Source organism: Orycteropus afer, unplaced genomic scaffold (genome assembly GCF_000298275.1).
Source record: "Orycteropus afer afer isolate SDZICR_OR568_19922 unplaced genomic scaffold, OryAfe1.0 scaffold00187, whole genome shotgun sequence".
Lineage (NCBI taxonomy): Eukaryota > Metazoa > Chordata > Mammalia > Tubulidentata > Orycteropodidae > Orycteropus > Orycteropus afer.
Genome location: NW_006921774.1, coordinates 2,902,315 through 2,923,289, shown reverse-complemented (window position 1 = coordinate 2,923,289; position 20,975 = coordinate 2,902,315). Strand labels below are relative to the sequence as shown.

The following is a 20,975-nucleotide window of genomic DNA, read 5'->3' as shown; positions in this document are numbered from 1 at the left end:
AGAAGGGGTGCTTATGCACAGGGAGACAACTCAGGGGGCAGGAGTGCATGGAGGGATGGACACAGGGAAGAGGTAACTATCGGGAGGAAGTGGGAGGGGAGCTGTTGCATTGGGGTAAATTGGAGTTAATGTCATAAGACAAAGAGTACGTGCACTGCTGTATGGAAAGTGAATTTGCTCTATAAACTTTCACCCAAATTACAATTTGAAAAACAACATAAATGGCAACTATACACGTGGACATCACCAGATGAATACATAGGAGTCAAATCAACTGTAGTTGTGGAAAGAGATGATTGAAAAGCTCAATATCATCAATCAGAACAAGCCCAGGAGGCAACTGTGAAACAGACCATCAGTTTCTTATATTCAAGAGCTCTGGTAGTATAGTGCCTAAGGCATTTGATCACTAACCAGAAGCCTGGTGGTTCAAGCCCACCAGCCACTCCTCGGAAGGAAAGTTGGGCAATCTACTTCCGTAGTGATACTGCCTCAGAAACCCAAGGAGGGGTCTTTATGAGCCAAGCCTGACTGGATAGCACGTAACAACCACAACAATGTACATGCAGATGATACAACCATGCTTGCTGAAAGGGAAGAAGACTTGAAGTACTTACTGATGAACATCAAAGACTACAGTCTTCAGCATGGATTATATCTCAGCATAAAGAAAACTAAAATCCTCATAACTGGACCACTAAACAACATCACAATAAATGGAGAAAAGATTGAGGTTGTCAGGAATATCATTTTATTTGGATCCACAATCAACACCCATAGAATCAGTGATCAAGAAATCAGATGATGTATTGCACTGAGCAAATGTGCTGCAAAAGACCTTTTTAAAGTTTTGGTTTTAATGTTTACCTGACTCAATGTTCTGGTTACCTAGTCCTGCTCTGACAGAAATACCACAAGTGGGATGGCTTGAACAAACAAGAGTCTCTTATAGTTCGGGAGGCTAGTAGTCCGAGTGCAAAGTGCCAGGCTCTAGGGGCTGTGTGAAAGCCCCTCGACTGTGGGCTTCAGCTCTCTCTTGCTCCCAGACCACTGAAGCTAGAGGCATCTCTTCACTCAGGCAGCTACTGGCTGCTGAGGCTAACAAGCCCAAGGTCGACAAATAAAATGGCACAGTTCCGATGTTACCAAACTACATGGGAGGTCATTAATTCAAGTCCATTGAAAGTCCCAAGATCAGCAGAGCATGGCAGACTGCTGAACAATGACACAGCTACATGCAGGGTTCAAGCATGTCATAGGCTAGAGACCATTCCCAAAGCTGCTGCTTATATACGGGAAGCAAACCACATACCCAAAGCAGCTACTCAGCTCCTCCAATAGATTCCACAGTGGAGTTTATTGCCAGTTTCACCATAGGGAATAACTACCTCCAACTGCCCAGCCACTCAACAAGGCCCAGCCAAGTTGACATACAAACTTAACCACCACACTCAAGCCATGATATTTTCAGTCACCTCATATGCATGTGAAAGCTGGAAAAATGAATAAGGAAGACCAAAGAAGAGCTGATGGCTTTGAATTAAGGTGTAGGTGAAGAATACTGAAAACGTCATGGACTGCCAGAAGAATGAACAAACCTGTCCTGGAAGAAGTGCAGCCATAACCCTTCTTGAAAGCAAGAATGGACATATTTGTTCCTCTTTTCAGAAGAGACCATACCCTGGAAAAGGATATCATGGTTAGTAGAGAGTTAGCAAGAAAGGGAAATACCCTCAGTAAGATGGATTGGAACACTGGCTGCAGTGATGGCCTCAATCTTAGCAATGGTTGTGAGGATGATGCAGAAGCAGGCAGTGTTTCATTCTGTTGTACATAGGATCGCAATGAGTTGGAACTGACTCAAGGGTGCCTAACAACCAAAACAAAACTACCTCTGCTGAACCACGCCCTATGAAAAACTTTTCTAACATGACACTAGGAAATCTGCCAACAGAAATAATGTCCCAGAGAGGAAGACTAGGAACTGACAGTCCTGTTTTACAGATCACCCAGTTACCAAGAGAGAGTGTATCAGAGAAGGTATTCACCACAGCTCCTAACTCTGTTACCACAGGGCCTCCATGTTACTAGGCCAGGTATCCCTTTATGGTTATATAACTGTCAGTGTCGGTTTGTATTAGATAACCTAACCTTAGCTAGTATTGTTCTTAAGCCACCCTACTAGAAATGATCTGTTTTAAGCCACAACATTTATACATATTTTATTCTTACTATGTCTATTCATTTTCAAGGGGACAACATTATATAAATTTATGTATATAACAAAGGTAAAGCAAAAAAGAAACAAACCAGTTGCTGTGGTGACCCTACGTGTTTTAGAGTAGAGCTGTGTCCCGGAAACTCTTTTTGAATCTTTTAGGAAAGGTCTCTATTGTTAAAAAATGACTTTGAAATCTTTCTTCTTTGTGTTTAAGTATTCATCAAAAGGATTGTTTTTTTTTTTTTTTTTTTTTTTTGCATTGTTTTCCCAGCTATCCTCTTGTAACCCAGTTAGTTTTGAGTCTGTTTTATCCAAAATGCATCATGCTAAGTTTCAGTCATGACACTACCGAGATCAAAAGGCTTCATTTTCTGGCCTCAAAGTGTCTTTTCTTTCCACATATTATTTTGTAATTATATTGAAATTGACTTATATGCCCCTCAGAATCTTGGTTACAGACTGTATTTTTCTTTTCCTCTTGTTAAATAAATATCTCTCTAGGAAATTATCTTTGTTTAGCTTATAATGTTTTGATGTATTCCTCAAGAGGGGGAATAGATTTGCATTAATGAGTATTTCATTTTCATTTGTTTTTTAGAATATTTGCTTTCTACTTGTATGTTCTCTTCTCTGACTTTCTTCTTACTGGGAAATGACCAGTATTAACGTGGAATTCTATTTCTCTGAAATGCTTTCTCCAGTTACAGGCTTCCTAGCTTGTGTGATTGTGATTTAAGACACACATATTTCTTTTAGACCACTTTTGGAAAGCAGGAAAAGATAAACAGTAAGGTGGATTAATATTGAGAGTAATATTCTACCTGAGAAAATTTGCCAAATGTTTGTGGTGAACAGTGAACCACTAGAAAGGGATAAAGCAGTAATAAGTTTCTTTTCCTCCTTCTTTTTCCCGAGCTAGACTGTATACTTTAGCCTAGATGGTCCCTGTCCTTTCTCCCAGCTTTGCCAAACTTACTCATGCTGCACTCTCTCTGTGGGTGCACTTCCTTTGGCCTTACATCTATCCAGCTCAAATCCTTCCCCAATATTAAACTTTTTTCTCTCCTCTCAGACCACACTCATCTTTTCCTTCTCTGAACTCAGATGCACATGTATGTTTAAAAGGAAAATTTAATTTGTTGTCAAATCAGTTCCAACGCATGGTGACCCCCGTGTGTCAGAGTAGAATTGGTTCCACAGGGTTTGCAGTGGCTGCGTTTTATAAAGTCGATCACCAGACCTTTTTTCCTAGGCACCTCTGGGTGGACTCAAACCTCCAACTTTTAAGTTAGCAGCAAAAGTGTAAACATTTGTACTACTCAGGAGCTCCGTATGTATTCACTAGTTGAAATCTGTCTCACTCCTAGAAATTATAGTTTGCAAAGTTTCTAGATGGCCTAAGAGGGCCTATGTTTTTTTATTTTTCAACAGAATTACCATATACTGGTGAGTTCTACCTTTCATTTCTCAAGTAACACTACCAGTTTTTTAGGTCTTAGGCAAAACCTGATAAGTAAAATGATATAAAGAATACTTGTGGGCATCACTTGTCAAGGGTCTGGCCATGAGTTAACACAGGGCCAGCAAATCAGAACTGAGTCAGAGCAGCCACATCTGGCCCAGCCTTATCAGCAGGGTCATAGCCTCACTTAGATCTCACTTATATTGTGTAAATTAGCACTAGGAAATTATTACCTCTTTGTACTTCCACAAAGATCAGTCAAGATTGGGATTTGATCTGGAGAGTGCTTTCATCAGTGGGGTTTGCTGAAAGAATTCAGTGACTTAGGATTTTGATATCTGAAAATGGAGTTTTATGAAATTGTATCTGTCTCCTTTCTCCATGATCAGTTTTTTTGTTTTGTTTTGTTTTGTTTTAGATAAGATGACTAACTCCTTACTAGCCCAGGCCAGTAACTATTCTACAGGAATTGTGAGATATAAAACCCAATCTTTCTCATCACCTAACCTCCACCCACTAGCCCCCAAAGATTACTGGTGGGGACAGGAACTACAGGAATGGAATCAAGTGACAATTCACCGATTAACTGAGGAGGTTTCACTCCTGGTTCCTTTGTAGCTTTTAGAGTATTTTCTTCATTTGTGTAAGCTAGAATGTGTCACTTATTGTTGGTAACATTCACTATCATAAGATAAGCAGAACCATTATCTTTAAAATGAGCTCCCTGAACCTTCTTTGTCAAAACTCTGGAGCAAGAGTTCATGTTCAATGAAAAGTCTCAGTATCTTCCCTTATCAATGTGTTCTGGAAAAATACTTCTCTCTCATGATTTGATGAATAATCCAATATTTAACCTTACTTTTTAATATGGAAATAGGCGTGGACTTATTTTCCCACCTGTGCTCAGATTCACAATTTTTTTAATCATATTAGAAATAGTCAACAACTTCTTCTATTAAAAACAGACCCCAAAAGACAAAATCTATTCCTTCTGTCACCAAGTTCACTGCTTGGCACATAGTAGGTGTGCAAAACACATGTTCCACACAAAAAAACAAATGAGGATCTATAATGAATTCAATATGCTTGGCTTACTGTGTGCAGAAAAAAATGATGAATATTTTGAATTGAGCAATGGCAGATGTTTTGTTAGTTTTCTCTTTGCAGCAGCCTATGATATTAAAATGTAAATTAAAGTACCAAACTCACAGGAAGAAGATAGGATTATCTAGCAGATAAGACTAACCCTAATGCTTTTCCAAGCTGTTGTAAACATAAGCTTTTGGTGTGTCTTGATTTCCCTGATGCTTAGATGCCCAGCCCACAGAAGGAGAGAGAGAAATATGGAACCAGATCAGCGCAATCCTCCAGGATTCTGAGAGCATCCTCGCAGACCTACAGGCTTACAAAGGAGCGGGGCCAGAAATCCGAGATGTATGCCAATGTTAATACTAAACTGACAGCATCCCGGGAGGAGAAAGGAAAGCCACACATGCACATACACAGCAAGATTAAGTAATACCTTTAGAATTTCCTAGACTACTATGAAGAACAAGGAGAGTAATGTGTCCTTAAAAAAAAAAAAAGTATGAATGGCTCCATTCTAATACATGAATCTGAGCACACAGTGCTGTAGACCATGTAAAATATTAGCCATTCTCTTCTTATACATACATTTGATACTGCAGACTCACATTTAAACAATAAATTGTCAGCATATTACTTCATTGAAGGGATGCCTACATATAAAATCTGTGAACAGCCATTGAAATATAACTTGTAAGGTCTGAATTTACATGTACTTTCCCACATTTTGTAATAATTTTGGCAGCTTCCATCAGTGTTGCACACAAAAGCTATAAACTACCTCAGTTTAAGTGGCCTACAGGTTTGTCATCTTGTGTAGTCTTATGAAACAAAATATAAATAAATTTTAAAAAATAATAACAAAAAAAAATAGGGAAACTGTCATTTGGACTTTGGAAACTTCATAATGCCTTAAAAACAAGAAACCTCATACTCCATTTATTTACAGTATTTTGTGACGATATCAACAAACAAAAGCGTACACATGTGCACGTGCATGCACACACATATGCCACCTACACTGTCCCTTTGAAAAGAATACCATTACCATCATAATCACCAAGCTGATGAATCCTAGACAAGAGAGTATTTGTGAAAAATTAACAGCCTTTTTACAAGGTAATTTGTCTACTTATGGGTCATCATTTAATTTAGCTACTTTAGATAACATTGTAGACTAGCATATTATATATATATAATAGAGAAAGGAAAATAATTATAGAATTTACATTTCATGATGAGCATTAGCTCTACTTTAGAAGAATTAAATCGTGAAGGAGGAGGGGTTAATTGCCTCCAATTTAGATGTGTCCTTTTTTTTTTTTTTTTGTATCCAAGATAGCAGAAACAAGTCAATGACACAGTATTGAATGTAGAGACATTTGCATTAGTTGAAGTATACAAATCTTCATCATAAATGAGCATCTTGGGGGACAGTCCCATGAACTGACACCAACTTAAGTAGTACACATTAACAGAATAGAGCAGAGATTATATTTTTTGCTAAAATCATTTCTCAAGCTTAAGGAATTTGATGTGGAGCTTATTTCTTCTTTTTAAGCAGACAATTGTATCATGTTTTGTAGGCAATTCAAAACCCCAATGATATTCAGCTTCAGGAGAAAGCTTGGAATGCAGTGTGTCCTCTGGTTGTGAGACTAAAGAGATTTTATGAATTTTCCATAAGGCTAGGTGAGTATGTGTTTATAGTGTGCGTGTCCCATGTGTGAATTTTTTTGTTGGCATTTGAGAAGGTAGCAGGAGCAGCTCAACATATTGGCAAATGCCCCCACATCCATCCATTGTGTGTGATGAGAGACCGTTCTTGGGCGACAATATCTTCCATTTCATTTATTTCAATCTACCACAAAGTTCCTTCCCTGAAATTATTGCATAGTTAGAGTGTCTGTGCTGGTATATATCCCTTGGGTCATGTTCTCATCTGTGTCCAACTCATAACACTTTTATGGGGAGGCTGATCACATTTCTGAATGAAAGAGAAGTTAGAAAATGCAGGTTACTTGCTAGACTCAGAAAGAACTTGGTTGGCTATACTCATTTCATGAATTTAGTATAGTGAAATAGAAGAAAAACAAAGATAAAGTTCTATCTTTAAGCTTAAAAAAAACATTACACAGGTATAGCATGGTTTTGCAGAAGGAAAAATAAAGCAAAATCTGGTTGACAATAGGATCAGTGTGCGCAGCAATATAATATAACTGCTCTCCACAACAGAAAAGCTATCCTGGGCTACATTAGTTGATATAATATATCTAGATCAAGGAACAAATAGTCAGGTTTTGCTCTACTTTTGCCATAAAATGAGTGCCATCTTTTAAGAGAAAAACAGATGAGTTGAAATATTTTGGCGGATCGGACAGGAATATACCACAAATGGGATGGCTTTAACAAACAGGAGTTTATTTGCTTACAGTTTTGGAAGCTAGAAGTCCAAGTTCAAAATGCCGAGCTCTAGGGGCTGAGTGAAAGCCACTGATCCTTACTCTTCAGCTCTGCCTCTTGCTCCCGGCCCACTGAAGCTAGAGGCATCTCTTCACTCGGGCAGCTGCTAGCTGCTGAGACTGACAAACCCAAGGTCAACAAGTGAAAAGGCATAGCCCCGATATTACCAAACCATATGGCAGACTATTAATTCAAGTCCATTAGAAGTCTCAAATTGGCAGGGCAACATGGCAGGCTGCTGAACAACGATTTGGCTACATGCAGAGTTCAAGTGTACTGTCAACTGGAGACCTTTCTCAGGGTTGCTTCTTACATACTGGAAGTAGCCCACATCCCTAAAAAGCAGCCTCTCAGCTGCTCCAGCAGATTCCACAATAGAGTTAATTACCAATCTCACCATGAGGAATAACTACATGCAGCTGTCCAGCTACTCAACCAGGCCCAGCCAAGTTGACATACAACCTTAACTATCAGAGAGGAATAACATGAACGATGTTGAGATGACTCAAAACTAAGTCTGACAGAGAGTAATTGAGTAAACAGACCGATTTTACAACCAGTGAGGGCTTTTGAAGACTTTCAGGTAGAAAAGGGATCATTCTCTATATTTCTCAAAGTGTAGGTCTAGGCCCAATGAATTGAAATCCTAAGAGGCAAAGTTTCAGTTCAGCAGAAGGAAAAAGACCCTGAGCTCTAGGGGTTGAAAAAGAATCAAAGCAGGCCAATCTAGAACTGGCTGGCTCAGAAGACAGTGGGTTGCCATAAATGGGAATGTTTAACAAAGATTAAGGATGTCCTTTGTAAAGATGCTATAGAAGGTTTTTAAGGACTATATAGTATAAGGATTAGCAAACTTTTCTGAACATTACCAGATAGTAAATACTTTAGACATTGTGAGCCACACACAGTGTCATAACTACTCAGCTCTGTTGTGGTAGCATAAAAGCAGCCCTAGGCAGTGCACAATGAGTGGGTACATATTCCAGTAAGATTTTATTTGCAAAAACAAGAAGTGAGCCAGATTTAATTTGTGGGCCATCGTTTTCTAACTCTTGATATAGAGGATTGAGCAAATGACTCAATGCTATTAGAAACATACTGAAAAGAAAACTGGAGGGAATTCTTAGAAACCAACCAGTAGAAGCTGCAAGGGCAATAATGGGGGAAGATATGGCAGTGGTTGTGTAGATACATAGTCCTAGGATTAGGTTGGAACACAGATGCAGAGAAAAGTTGATATGGGACTAAAAGTCTTTCTCTGAAAAGCAGGTCATCTGATTCATCTGTTAAGGGCTGCTGCCTTATCTCATCTTGTATTATAAATGGCTATCTCATGCACATGATCCAAAAACACATATTTGTGGTTTTCTGGGAATGTTTGGAATTAAAACTACTAAATATGTGAGGTTTGGAAGGAAGGTTGGGCAATCCTACTTCCGTAGTGATACTGCCTCGGAAACCCAAGGAGGGGTCGCTATGAGTCGGGGCCGACTCGACGGCACATAACAACAACAACAACAAATATGTGAGGTTTAGAGAGAAGCATTTGCAGAACTCTGTGGCCATAGGAGGCATCTGCAGTGGAGGAAGCCTGCTCGGGCACGTCGGAATCCGCGTCATTCTCCACGCATATCATTTCTCACACAGATATGGGGAAAGATGTGGTGTAGGAAGACCCAAACAGATTCCCTCTGAGATTATTAAATGTGGCTGGGAATAGTGCTATTTGAAGGATCTCACATGTATTTTTATCCCTTTGACTTTCAGAAAAAGCTCTACAGAGTTTATTAGAATCACTTACCTGTCCGCCCTACACGCCAACCCAACACCTGGAGCGGGAGCAGGCCCTGGCAAAGGAGTTTGCAGAAATTTTACATTTTACCCTTCGATTTGATGAGCTGAAGGTTAGGCCAAAAGTGCCTTGGACATTTAACAACAAACTAATTACCTACTGTGTGTGGGCACTCTGCCAGTGGTGTGGGTAGGGAGATAGAGAGATGAGTAAAACATAGCTCTTGACCTGGAGGGACATAAAATGTGGTGAAAATTTGCATTCCATGAGTAAAACTAATACAAAACAGTGATCTGCACATGGAAATGCAAAATCTGCCAAACGTAGTAAGAAAAAACCTTTTCAAGTATCTGTTCCCGTTTGAGAACAAATATGCTTCTCTTGGAGTCTAGTCTACTTTAAAAAACAGCATATTTTAAAACAATGTAGCTAAAAGTACTTTTTCTTTCTTTTCCTTTTTTAAACCAATAGTTACTTTGACTCTTTTGTAACAAAAAGTCCTGGTATGTTTCCAAAAAAAATTTGAGTGTCCAAGCTACAAGCTGCTAATAAATCTCCTTCTGATACTGAGAGATGACTTCCTTTCCTTCCTTCTGGATTTCAGATGAGGAACCCAGCTATTCAGAATGACTTCAGCTACTACAGAAGGACAATAAGTCGCAATAGGATCAACAACATGCACGTGAGTCTGTGGGTTTTCTGGGCCTTTGTGTCCTTCTCCATGGATACTTTGTTTTTTGCATGTGGAAACATACAAGAAAAAGACTACTTACTTGTCTATAATTCAGTTTCCAGGGACATGATTAGGAGATTTTTACCATCTGTTTGCAAATTGTATCTTCTCTTCTTAATTTCATCAGCTAGACATTGAGAATGAAGTCAATAATGAAATGGCCAATCGAATGTCCCTCTTCTATGCAGAAGCCACACCAATGCTGAAAACCCTTAGCAATGCAACAATGCATTTTGTCTCTGAAGTAAGTGAGGTTTAGCAACAGGTTCTTCTTTCTTAATTCCAAATAAAATCTAGTAGGACTAATGTACGTTTGTGTCTCCCATTTAGAACAAAACCCTGCCAATAGAGAATACCACAGACTGCCTCAGTACAATGACAAGTGTCTGTAAAGTCATGCTGGAAACTCCGTAAGTTAAATCAAAGGTGTAATTCATTTTTGTGAGTCCACCCAGCCAGGGTCTATTGTCTCAGGAAGAATAGCAGTTGATAGTGATGATGATGTTAATGATGACAATGACATCTAACATTTGGGTCAACACATTGACATTTATATCCATATTATCTTATTTAATCTCATAAAGAACTCTGAGTGATAGGCATATGGATTCCCAGTTAATAGCTGAAGAAACCAAGGCTCAAATGGGTAAATAAATTTCCCATATATTGTATAGATAACTAGATATCAGAACTAAGACTCAAATCAGATATGCTGTTGAAGATATGTAAGGAGCAAGTGGAAGGTTGAGTTAAATGACAGTATTGTTAAAAATTCCCTAGAGAAAAGACTTGGGCAAAGATTTAGAACCAAGAGTGGAAATGTTATATCTACTACAGGGATAACAATGGGGGTTTCTCTCTCCATCTCTCTCCACTACCCCCCCCCTTTTCTTAGCAGTTTCTTTGTACCTAAAAGGAGCTCTGGTGGTATAGTGGTTAAGTGCTTGGCTGTGAACCAAAAAGTCAACAGTTTGAACCCACCAGCTGCTCCATGGGAGAAAGATGAGGCAGTCTGCTTCTGTGAAGATATACAGCCTTGGAAACCCAGTGGGGCAGTTCTGCTCTGTCCTATATGTTCACTATGAGTCAGAATTGACTCAATAGCAATAGGTTTCTTTGTACCCAGATCAGTTCCTAAGCTTTTTTTTTTTTTTTTTTTTTTTTTTTAAAGTGTGTGATATTATTGAGGATGAGGCAGCATGGTAATGAGGAAATCTGCATTTGAAAACCTGAGGTCTACCTGAGTCTGACCCATCATCTACCTATGGACAAGTGGTCTGATCTCTCTGGGCCTTGGTTTCCAATCTAATGATAATGCCACCTAATGTACAGATTATTTGGAAGGACCAAAGACGTCAATAGTTAATGTATAATATCTGATGCTCTGTTCAAATGTAAGATGGCATTAATTTCAAATGTTTCACTTATACCAAAGTTAAGACTTATTCCAAGACAGAAATAGTAATCATCTTCATTGTGGAGCCAATTCATAATGAGATAGATGCTAAGAAAGCCTTTAGAACTGCCTGAATTATCTTAATCATCAGGGATCCTGTCAAGGTAAGTGAACAAAATTCAAACTCCACAAATACTCTCAGCTCAATGAATGGCATATAATTTCTTTTAGGTATCTTTGCCAATCCAATTCCATCTGCAGTCTATCTTAACAAAGGAAGTTACTATAGCTGGAGACATGGTAGCTGCTCTGTAGAAATGAGCTTGATTCTTTTCTCTGTAACAAAGCCATTATTCTCTGTAATCATGGACCAAGGGACCCCCTATAAAATATTCAAGATTGATGGGAGGAGGAGTGGTATACATGATCAACCAACCTGCTGAAGGGCAAAAGGAAGAGAATTTACTGCCCTCTAATTTACTTTATTTTTGCACTAAATTTCTGGTTTTATTAGATTCAAGGAAAATTATCTTCATGAGTTTCTTTAAGAGCATATTAACCCAGTTGTTGCAGGTCTGGGATTGTTCTCAAGAGAGGATTGGAGGAGTCTAAAGTAGCCAGTGTGGGGCCCAAAGGTGAGCATGCACTGACAAGGAAGTAACACTGCTGCCATCTCCTCTCTCTTCCAGGGAATACAGGAGTAGGTTTACGAGTGAGGAAACACTGATGTTCTGCATGAGGGTGATGGTGGGGGTCATTATCCTCTACGACCACGTCCACCCTGTGGGAGCTTTCTGCAAGACATCCAAGATTGATGTAAGAATAGCGAAGGAGTGGGCTTTCCAAATAAGAGCACAAGAATGGTGCCAAACAGACCTTGCTTTCCCACTCTCCACTCTACCTCCCACTGGGAGTGATCTTTCCAGGATACAACCGCCCCTTATGGAAGTTCTCTCCATGGCAAGAAGTCTAATTTTCTGTATGTTTACAACAAAGCATACCAACCTCCAAAGGATAGCAGGCATACCAAGATGCTGATCCCCTCAGCCCGTGGTGGAACTGAGCAGCTGAATGTCACTTGGCTTCAAGATGCCCCTCTCATTTACCCACTGCAACACACATGATATATAATATATTCCTCAATGTGAAAACAGTTGGGACATTGGAACATAACTGGATTACAAGACTCCTAGATCATATCCCAAATAACCTTTCCAGATTCATGTCCCACTACTTCCTACCTTTTGCGCCACCCAGTTTCTATGCCTTTTCAATTTGAGTATGCTCAAGCCCTTCCCCCTGCCAAGCATGCCTTTCCTCTTCTCTGAGAGGCAAAACCCTCTAAAACATTCCTCAAATGTCACCTTGTCAATGGATGTATTTCCTGTGTCCTACAAGGGTCAGAGCTTTCCTTCTCTCTGACTTCCAGAGCACTTACCATTTTGTATTTTCTGACCCCCTCACAGACTCTGAGTTCTTTTTTACAAGGGCATAGACCATCATTTATAAACCTAGTATGTCTTCTATTGCCTAGCATTGTCTTCAGCACATGATAGATGTTCCACAGAGAGTTTGCTGAATGAGTGTATATAATCAGGAAACTCATGACTCTGATGCCTTCTTCTTGATTGTGGGATAAAGCATATATCCCTTTAGCCCAGATACTGCCTACAGCATCAAACTCCATATTGTATCCATGGAATTAATTTAAAACCTTTTAAGTGCCAAATAGGCCCTTTTTTTACTAACTTATTCTGACATGACTAAATTTAGGTGGTGGTTGTTGTTGTTATGTGCCATCGAGTCGGCCCCGACTCATAGCGACCCCTCCTTGGGTTTCTGAGGCAGTATCACTATGGAAGTAGGATTGCCCAACCTTCCTTCCGAGGAGTGGCTGGTGGGTTTGAACCCCCAGCCTTCTGGTTAGCAGTCAAGTGCTTTTAGCCACTATGCTACCAGAGCTCCAACTATTTCATTCATCTGTACAGAATAGTGCCTTTGATGCTCTAGCACTGTGTAGAAAGTCTAAATGCCCAGAGTGGCCTGAGTTCTGAAGGACGCAAGGAACTTAAGTATCAATGAAAACTGCAACTTGCATTACTCACTTGGAGGCTCTGGGTCCCTAGCACAGCTGAGCATGGATCTTCAAAGAGTCCTCATGACATTCTTTTAATTTTTTTTTAATAAAATATTATAGTTTTTCATTATTGTGATAAATATGTAGGCAAAAAAACAGCTGTCATTTCAACAGTCTTTACATGTATAATTCAATGATTACAAATATTTTCATCATGTTATTCAGCTGTCACCACTTGTGACTTTTTAATGTAATTATTTTCTGTTTACCAAGAGGATAAGTAGTTGTTATAGAAAATTTGGCAAATACAGAAAATTAAATGTATAACCCCACTACTGACAGATGACTAGTACTCATATAGTCAATATACATAATTCCTTTCTTCTTATGTAAATGTTTCTGTGTCTGTCTGCTTGTATATACTTAACAGCTTAGGCCCATGCTATACATGTCATTTTAAAGTGCATTTAATTCACTTAACAGTATATTATGGACATTTTGTCTTAACAATAAATGTATTTACTGTATTATTTGTGAAGTTTTAACATTTGTATGCTACAGATTGAGTATAAATAATTCTTAGTATAACTCAATGAATACCATTGGAATGTATATTGAGTTTAATGCTTGATAATAATCGAACTCATCAGCTGCTCTGCAAGAGAAAGATGTAGTCTGCTCCCATAAAGATTTAAAGCCTTGGAAACCCTATGAGGATGTTCTACTCCATCCTGTAGGGTTGCTATGAGTTGAAGTAGACTTGACAATAGTGAGAATCATAGGACAGTGAGTCATGGTGACTCATCTGCTAACCAAAAATTGATTGTTCAAACCTTCCAGCCACTCTGTGGGAGAAAGATGAGGTAGTCTGCTTCCATAAAGATTACAGCCTTGGAAACTCTATGGGTCAGTTCTAATCTAATCTATAAGGGTTGCTATGAGTCGGAATCAACTTGATAGCAATGAATTTGGTTTCGATTTTGGTTTTGGTTTTGGTTTTAATTATAGAACATTCTAATTTACTATACTATTTTTTTGTTCAGTTTGTCACAGAGTGAACCACTTAAAACAATACTGAATACAATTATGTCTTTTAGTCATAACCTGTAAAACACTTGACTTTAATATCATTTACTGAGTATTTCTACTAAATTTGCAAATAGTATATAATGTGAAATCTAAACATTCATAATCCTGATTAAATCTATTTGTGTGTTCAGGTTTCATTATAAAGATTTGTTCAGAAAACAAATATGCTCTGTAAAATTTAACCCAAATCACAATAAAAAGTTAAATAAAAAAAAAAAGAAAGGTTTGTTCCTAGTAAAAGTTGTGTGTATCTCCAAAAAGTCCCAAACACAACCATATTCAAGATGGCCCATTTCTTTTAATGACCTAACAGGTCTTCTTCTGGGCCCTAGTCTATTGCTAGGTCAGTAGTTAGAACAATGTGTTTGTAAATCCTTAGAGTTTCGTCGTTAACTGTGAATAAACAGGTATTGATTTGTCAGATCCTGTGGTAAACACTATACATGCACTCACAGAGAATATGCCTCAGAGTGAAAAACAGGTGCGTGGTGAGCTCTTGTGACCTAGATGAGGGGGAAGCACATCTGTTTAAAGGCAGAGGCAGGCAGAGGCCAGAAGCTGATGTTTAAGGTGAGCTTCAAAGAAGGTGTAGGATTTTCCCAAAGAGGCAGATGAAAGGGAGAGTTGTCTAGACAGAGGGAGTAGTCAGAGCAAAGGGGTATGTGCCAGTAGGAGAGTAGATGATAATCTTGGGTGCCAAGAAAAGCAGGCTGAAGTAAGATGTTGTTTTCAACTGATTTCCTTAATCTTTGGTCCTTCTCAGACCACCCCAAGAATGTAGGCCCCACATATTCTGAACACCTGAAACATGGCATGCCCCAAACTAAGGGTTTCCACAACATGCTTCTCCTCTTGGGTTCCAGGCCTCAGGTGTTCATCATCATCCAACACATCTCTAAAGTAGACCTAGGGATTGTTCAAACTTCCTCCCTCTCCATCAACCCCCCTTTTCTGTCCATCACCAAATCCTATGGAATCTATCTTAGATTAATCTGCCCTTCTCTCCTTTCTCCATACCCTCTCTTTCTCTATACATCATAACACTCACAGGTTCTCCCTGCACCTCCTAACTGGTCCCCCTATCACAAGTTTTTGTTTTTTTTTAAATTGTGATTTGGGTGAAAATTTACAGACCAAATACACTTTCCAAATAGCAGTTCACACACACTTTGTCTCGTGACATTGACCACAATTTACCACAATGCAACATCTCCCCTCCTACTTCCTCCCGATAGTTACTTCTTCTCTGTGTCCATCCCTCCATGCACTCCTGCCCCCTGTGCATAAGTAGCCCTTCTTTCTCCCATGCTTGTACCCTCCAAGGAGTGTGTCTTCCTCAGTTAAATGTTCAACTCATATACCTGTCTATTGTTTGGCTGGAAGCCACAGGTGTGGGTTCAATTCCAGACCTGAAGGGCAGCTAGGGGCCATAGTCTCAGTGGTTCCACCAGGCTCTATTGTACCAGCAAACCTGGTCGACCCTTTTTTATTTTCTCCAAATGATTTTGAGTTTTGTCCCACATTGTTCTCCCTCTCTATCCAGGATCTCCTACATAGATCCTCTTCCAAGTGGTTGACAGTAGTAGCCAGGCACCATCTAGTTCTTCTGGTCTCATAGTTGTATAGGCTGCAGATCGGATGGTGTACCAGTCGCTAGGACTAATTGTTTCCATGAATTTTTGGTTTTCTTCATTATTCTTGTCTCTGGACGAGGAGAGACCCATCGTTGCATCTAGATGGCAGCTTGCAAGCTTTTAAGATCCCAGTCACTACTTGCCACAGTAGGAGGTGGAACAAAGTTTTGTGTAGTATGTTATGCCAATTGAGCTTGATGTCCTCTGCAACTATGATCCTGGGCCCACAGGTTCAACTATTCAGTCCCTCTGGGTCCTATCACAAATCTTGCTTCCTTCTGAGCTCTTTCTATTTAACCACATAACCAGATTATCACCTCTTAAGTCGTCTCCATTTTTTATAGGTAAAGGCCCCAAATTCACCAACATAATATAAACCTGCTCTTGATCTGGCCCTGTCTACATCCCTTGCCACATCTTGGTATTTCCTACTATGCATCCAATACTATAATCATCCTGGAGTAGAACTAGAAATCCCCAGAGTGGACTCAGTGCTCTTTCAGCCCTTTCCTACATCTCTCTTCCCACTGCCCCTTAGACTTGTTTTATGTGATGATTCATCACACTGGGATAATGAACTATTTGTCTCTTTTCTGTCATTGGACCATGGGCTTCTTTGAGAGAGGAACCAAATCTTTTCATGCCTGGGTCTTGACCCATGCCTGAAACTGAGCAAGCTGGGGTACCAATATCTGGTTATCACTACAGAAGTAGATTGCCCAACCTTCCTTCTGAGGAGTGGCTGGTGGGTTTGAACTGCCAACCTTCTGGTTAGCAGTCAAATGCCTCAGGCACTACACCACCAGAGATCCCTGGATGTATGACAGACATCTCTAATTGACCACAACATTCTTTCTTGATGAGCCTGTATGTGAATCCCAAATGATTCTCAACCCTGTACTCTCAGCTTCCTCTATTAATCCATCAGGGCTTATCAAGCATTTGAGATAAAACTTTGCTATACCGTAATTAGACCCAGGAAATATTCATTCATAAGTATCATTGAAAAAGAGACTGCTAGTATAACCAAATCCAGTATAGTACCTAAACATCTGAGTTTAAAATGAGTGATTCTCAATTTTTCAGATTCTTACTTTGCAGGGGAAAAAAAAAAAAAAACACTGCAGAATATGCATAATATAATGCAAGCTATATAAATTTGGTTTCCATGTACTTCCCAAATTATGAGCAAATTGTATTCCAAATGCACAAAAAGCTAGTAAACTTGCCTATGTTACTGAGGACACTAAATCAACATGTGCAGATGAATCCTAGCCATTGTGCCTCCATATGGTTCACATTCTTAACAACTATCTCATACCTCTCAAAGATGCTTAAGATGTAGATCTCCACTTCTGTGAGTTTAAAGTCTAGTGAGGGAGAGAAATTAATTTGGGCACTGAGATTTCCAAAGTTCTCTGATAAATGCCAAAATACTGTGTTCCAAAACCAAACCAAGCTCACTGCCGTGGAGTCAGATCTGACTCATAGCGACCCTTCCTTTGTGTTTCCAAGGTGGTATCACTAAGGCAGTAGATTGCCCAACCTTCCTTCTGAGGAGTGGCTGGTGGGTTTGAACAGCCAGCTTTCTCGTTAGCAGTCAAATGCCTTAGGCACTATGCCACCAGAGCTCCCAAATACTATGTTTAGTGCTGTTGAAATTTGAACAAAGATAAAATATTGAGCTGCAACACATTAGAAGGAGAGGATCTTTGAGCTGAATCTTGAAGGATGAGTAGCAAGACAGGATGAGGTTGGGACTGGCATGTAAGTGGAGAGAACTGCATAGTGAGAACACAAAGGTGGTGATTGCTACTACCTGGTGAGGCCAGTGAGGTCAGAAAGGCTTCCTAAAATCAGTAACCCTTAGCTGAGTCTTTAAAATATCGTTAAGGGTTTGCCAATCAAATAGCTGAGGGAGGGAAAACATTCTGAGCAGAGAAATGGGATAAAATTGTTAGACTTTAATTCATGTAGTAAACAAATATTAACTGAAGACAGTACAGGGGAAGTCTTGCACTTGTCTCCCAGAGTACAAAGACAAGAAGAAGTCTCAAGTCTTTATCCTCAAATGCCAGACAAGTAAAATACCCAACTGCCATATGTGTGAAAAGTGATATGACTGAGATAGTAAAGCATTTGGAAGAACAAATTTCCAACCTGTGGATGTAAAAAGGTCTATTGGTCATGTGTTAGATTTCTGTGGACATTATCATAGACAGGTGCTGTTATGAATAGATATTATTGCTAATGGAATTACCAAGATACTAACAAAATCTTGCACTTTCTTTTTCTAGATGAAAGGCTGCATAAAGGTTTTGAAAGAACAGGCCCCGGACAGTGTGGAGGGTCTGCTGAATGCCCTCAGGTGAGCCCCAGTCACTTACCAAGGGTCAGCTCACCTGCAGATCTATCACAAATTTAGCCTGCTGTTTGGCGTCAACGGTTGGAATACTAGGCCCTTACGTATTCTAACACTTTTAACTTCCCGACAGCATAATGAGATCAGTATTGTTTTTATCATTTCTTTTTTAAAGATGGAAGAAATTGAGGAAGTCAAATAACTTGGCAAAAGTCATCCCATAAATGGCATGGCTAGGACTTAAACCGCAGCCTCTTTGACCCCACAGGTCATGGGCCTAACTCCTTGACACAGTGATTTGTGATTAGTGGGGCTCTTTTTTAGAAGAGTCTCACTTTCCCCTTCACCAGTGGTCCCCAACTCTACACATACGAATTATGTGGGAATCTTTTAAAAACACTAATGCTAAGGCTTTAACACAAACCAAAGGAACCAGAATCTCTATGGAAGGAGCCAGTCCCACATTTTCTGGTTATTCTAAAGCTCCCCAGGTGGCTCCCATGTGCAGCTGTAGTTGAGAACCTTGCTCTATTCTGTCCAGATTCCCAAGTATTTGGTCAGCTAGGGCTCATTACAGATGCTCACTGCCAAAAACCATGCCCAAGCACCTCCAGGCTTTCCACAACTGCATGTGGCTTAATTTATTCAGGGAAGGGATTCTTACTGTTTGGATGTGATATATCTACACATTGTTGAATCACTATTACTGTGCAATTCATTCCAATGATGGATGGCAGTCTGGAAGGCTTGTGGTTCCTACTGTCTTATTCATCTTTGATTTCCCTAGTTCTACTTAATGTTGTACATGCAGTAACTGTTCAATAAGTATACATAAAATGGATGAGTGATCATTAGTTCTCTACATACATCCAACATTTATGTTTCATACTCCACTTCTAATCATAATGTCTCATTTAGTCATCACAACTCAGATAGATAAGGCTAGTCTATTACCCCTAGTTAGTAAATGAAGAAACTGAGATGCACATGAAATAAACCAGACACTGAGGTTGATGCTGTTCTGAAGAGTAACTGAGTCATCACCATCCAGAACAGATGTACCTTTAGTACAAGAGCCTTCCAGATAATCTGGATAATCCAAGACTCTGTCCATTGGTGCCCATTTCACATCAGGCTGCTGGCTTTCCATGTGCAATAAAAACACTTTAGCTTCTGAAGATATAGAATTTTGCAAAGGTTCTCTCACTCAAGGAAGACTTAATTGAGAGCAAGACATTAAGCAATGAGTTCTGACTGTTGGAATATATGTCTCCTATAGACACTGTGATGAAGTAAAAACAGCACAGGCTTTCAAGACAGACAGACCAAGGTTTGAATCAGAAATCACAAATTATTCACAAATGACAAATTGTTAGCTGTGCAATCTGAAATCTAACCTTTGTGAATATCAGTTTTCTCACCTGTAAAATAGAAGCAGTAACCTCTCCTTCAGAGTTGTACTTGTGAATATTAAAAGAAAACTTAGATCAAGTGCCTAGAACATGGTCAAGGTTTTTGCTAATTCTCCTTTCCGTTCTTTTCATAAATGATTACTAAATGACATTGACATTTGAATTCTCATGAAACAACTTTTTTTTGTTTGTTCATCTGCATATTTGCCCCCTTGTGGTGGCAATGAAGATAGGAGTTGGCAAAAAGTTGTTGTTGTTGTTGTTGTCATGTGCCGTCAAGTCGACCCCGACTCATAGCGACCCCTCCTTGGGTTTCCGAGGCAGTATCACTACAGAAGTAGGATTGCCCAACTTCCTTCCGAGGAGTGGCTGGTGGGTTTGAACCACCAGCCTTCTGGTTAGCAGTCAAGTGCTTTTAGCCACCAAAAAGTAGGCAACCATAAACTTTTAAGCTTTGGGATTTTGCTATGCAAATCCATATTTTGAAATTGGTGACTTCACAGCAAAGCCGAGAAGCCTGATATTCTGCACTTAATCAGTGAAGATTTCCTCCCTGGAAAATGAGATTGCTTACATCTCTTCAGTGTAATTATTTGATTAGGTAGAAGATCAATTTTTTTTTAATACCACTAATACAAAATTCCTTTAGAAGGAAGAATCAAATATTAAATCTGTCTGAGAATACTCTGGATGCCGACCTGTGGTTCTTTGTCTCAAGAACCAAGGCAAAGTTTGATTTATAAATATCAGTTGTGTTTCCCCAGGTAAAGATGGGCTAGCAAGTCATTGTTGACTTTCATAGGGCACTATTACACACTAACCTGTGTCCCTCTCTCTCCGTCCAGGTTCACTACAAAGCACTTGAATGATGAATCGACTTCCAAACAGATTCGTGCAATGCTTCAGTAGAGTCTGCTCAGAGAAGAGGATCTATGTACTGACCTCAGAAGATGTATATGTTTACATAATTTAATACAGATTGATGTTAATACTTGTGTATTTACATAACCATTTCCTTCTTGACACTGAAATATATGGACCTTAATTTGTATTCTGACTGACGACTCAACCCAGCACAGCATAAATTGACTTGAGAGCCTTACTTTTGATGTTGAAAAAAAAAAAAAAACCCTGCTCCAAAGGCAAATTCTGAAGACTTTAATCTTTGCTACTGGAGTCCTCTAACTACACCTGTAACAATCACAAATCCCTAATAGTTTGTGATAGTGTTTAATTATAAATGTGTTA

The 20,975-nt window shown here is 39.4% G+C and overlaps 1 protein-coding gene across 1 annotated transcript in view; it reads left to right on the top strand.

The window, feature by feature from the left end:
* Nucleotides 1-20,636, top strand: part of CYRIA (CYFIP related Rac1 interactor A) — a 51,163-nt gene extending 30,527 nt beyond the window's left edge. Inside the window, exons 2-10 of the mRNA XM_007947477.2 lie at nucleotides 4,996-5,117; nucleotides 6,356-6,461; nucleotides 9,000-9,136; nucleotides 9,629-9,706; nucleotides 9,885-10,001; nucleotides 10,088-10,167; nucleotides 11,843-11,969; nucleotides 18,251-18,321; nucleotides 20,573-20,636. Coding sequence (XP_007945668.1) covers nucleotides 4,996-5,117; nucleotides 6,356-6,461; nucleotides 9,000-9,136; nucleotides 9,629-9,706; nucleotides 9,885-10,001; nucleotides 10,088-10,167; nucleotides 11,843-11,969; nucleotides 18,251-18,321; nucleotides 20,573-20,636 — 902 coding nt within the window. The remainder of the gene's footprint in view (nucleotides 1-4,995; nucleotides 5,118-6,355; nucleotides 6,462-8,999; nucleotides 9,137-9,628; nucleotides 9,707-9,884; nucleotides 10,002-10,087; nucleotides 10,168-11,842; nucleotides 11,970-18,250; nucleotides 18,322-20,572) is intronic.
* Nucleotides 20,637-20,975: the final 339 nt, after the last annotated feature.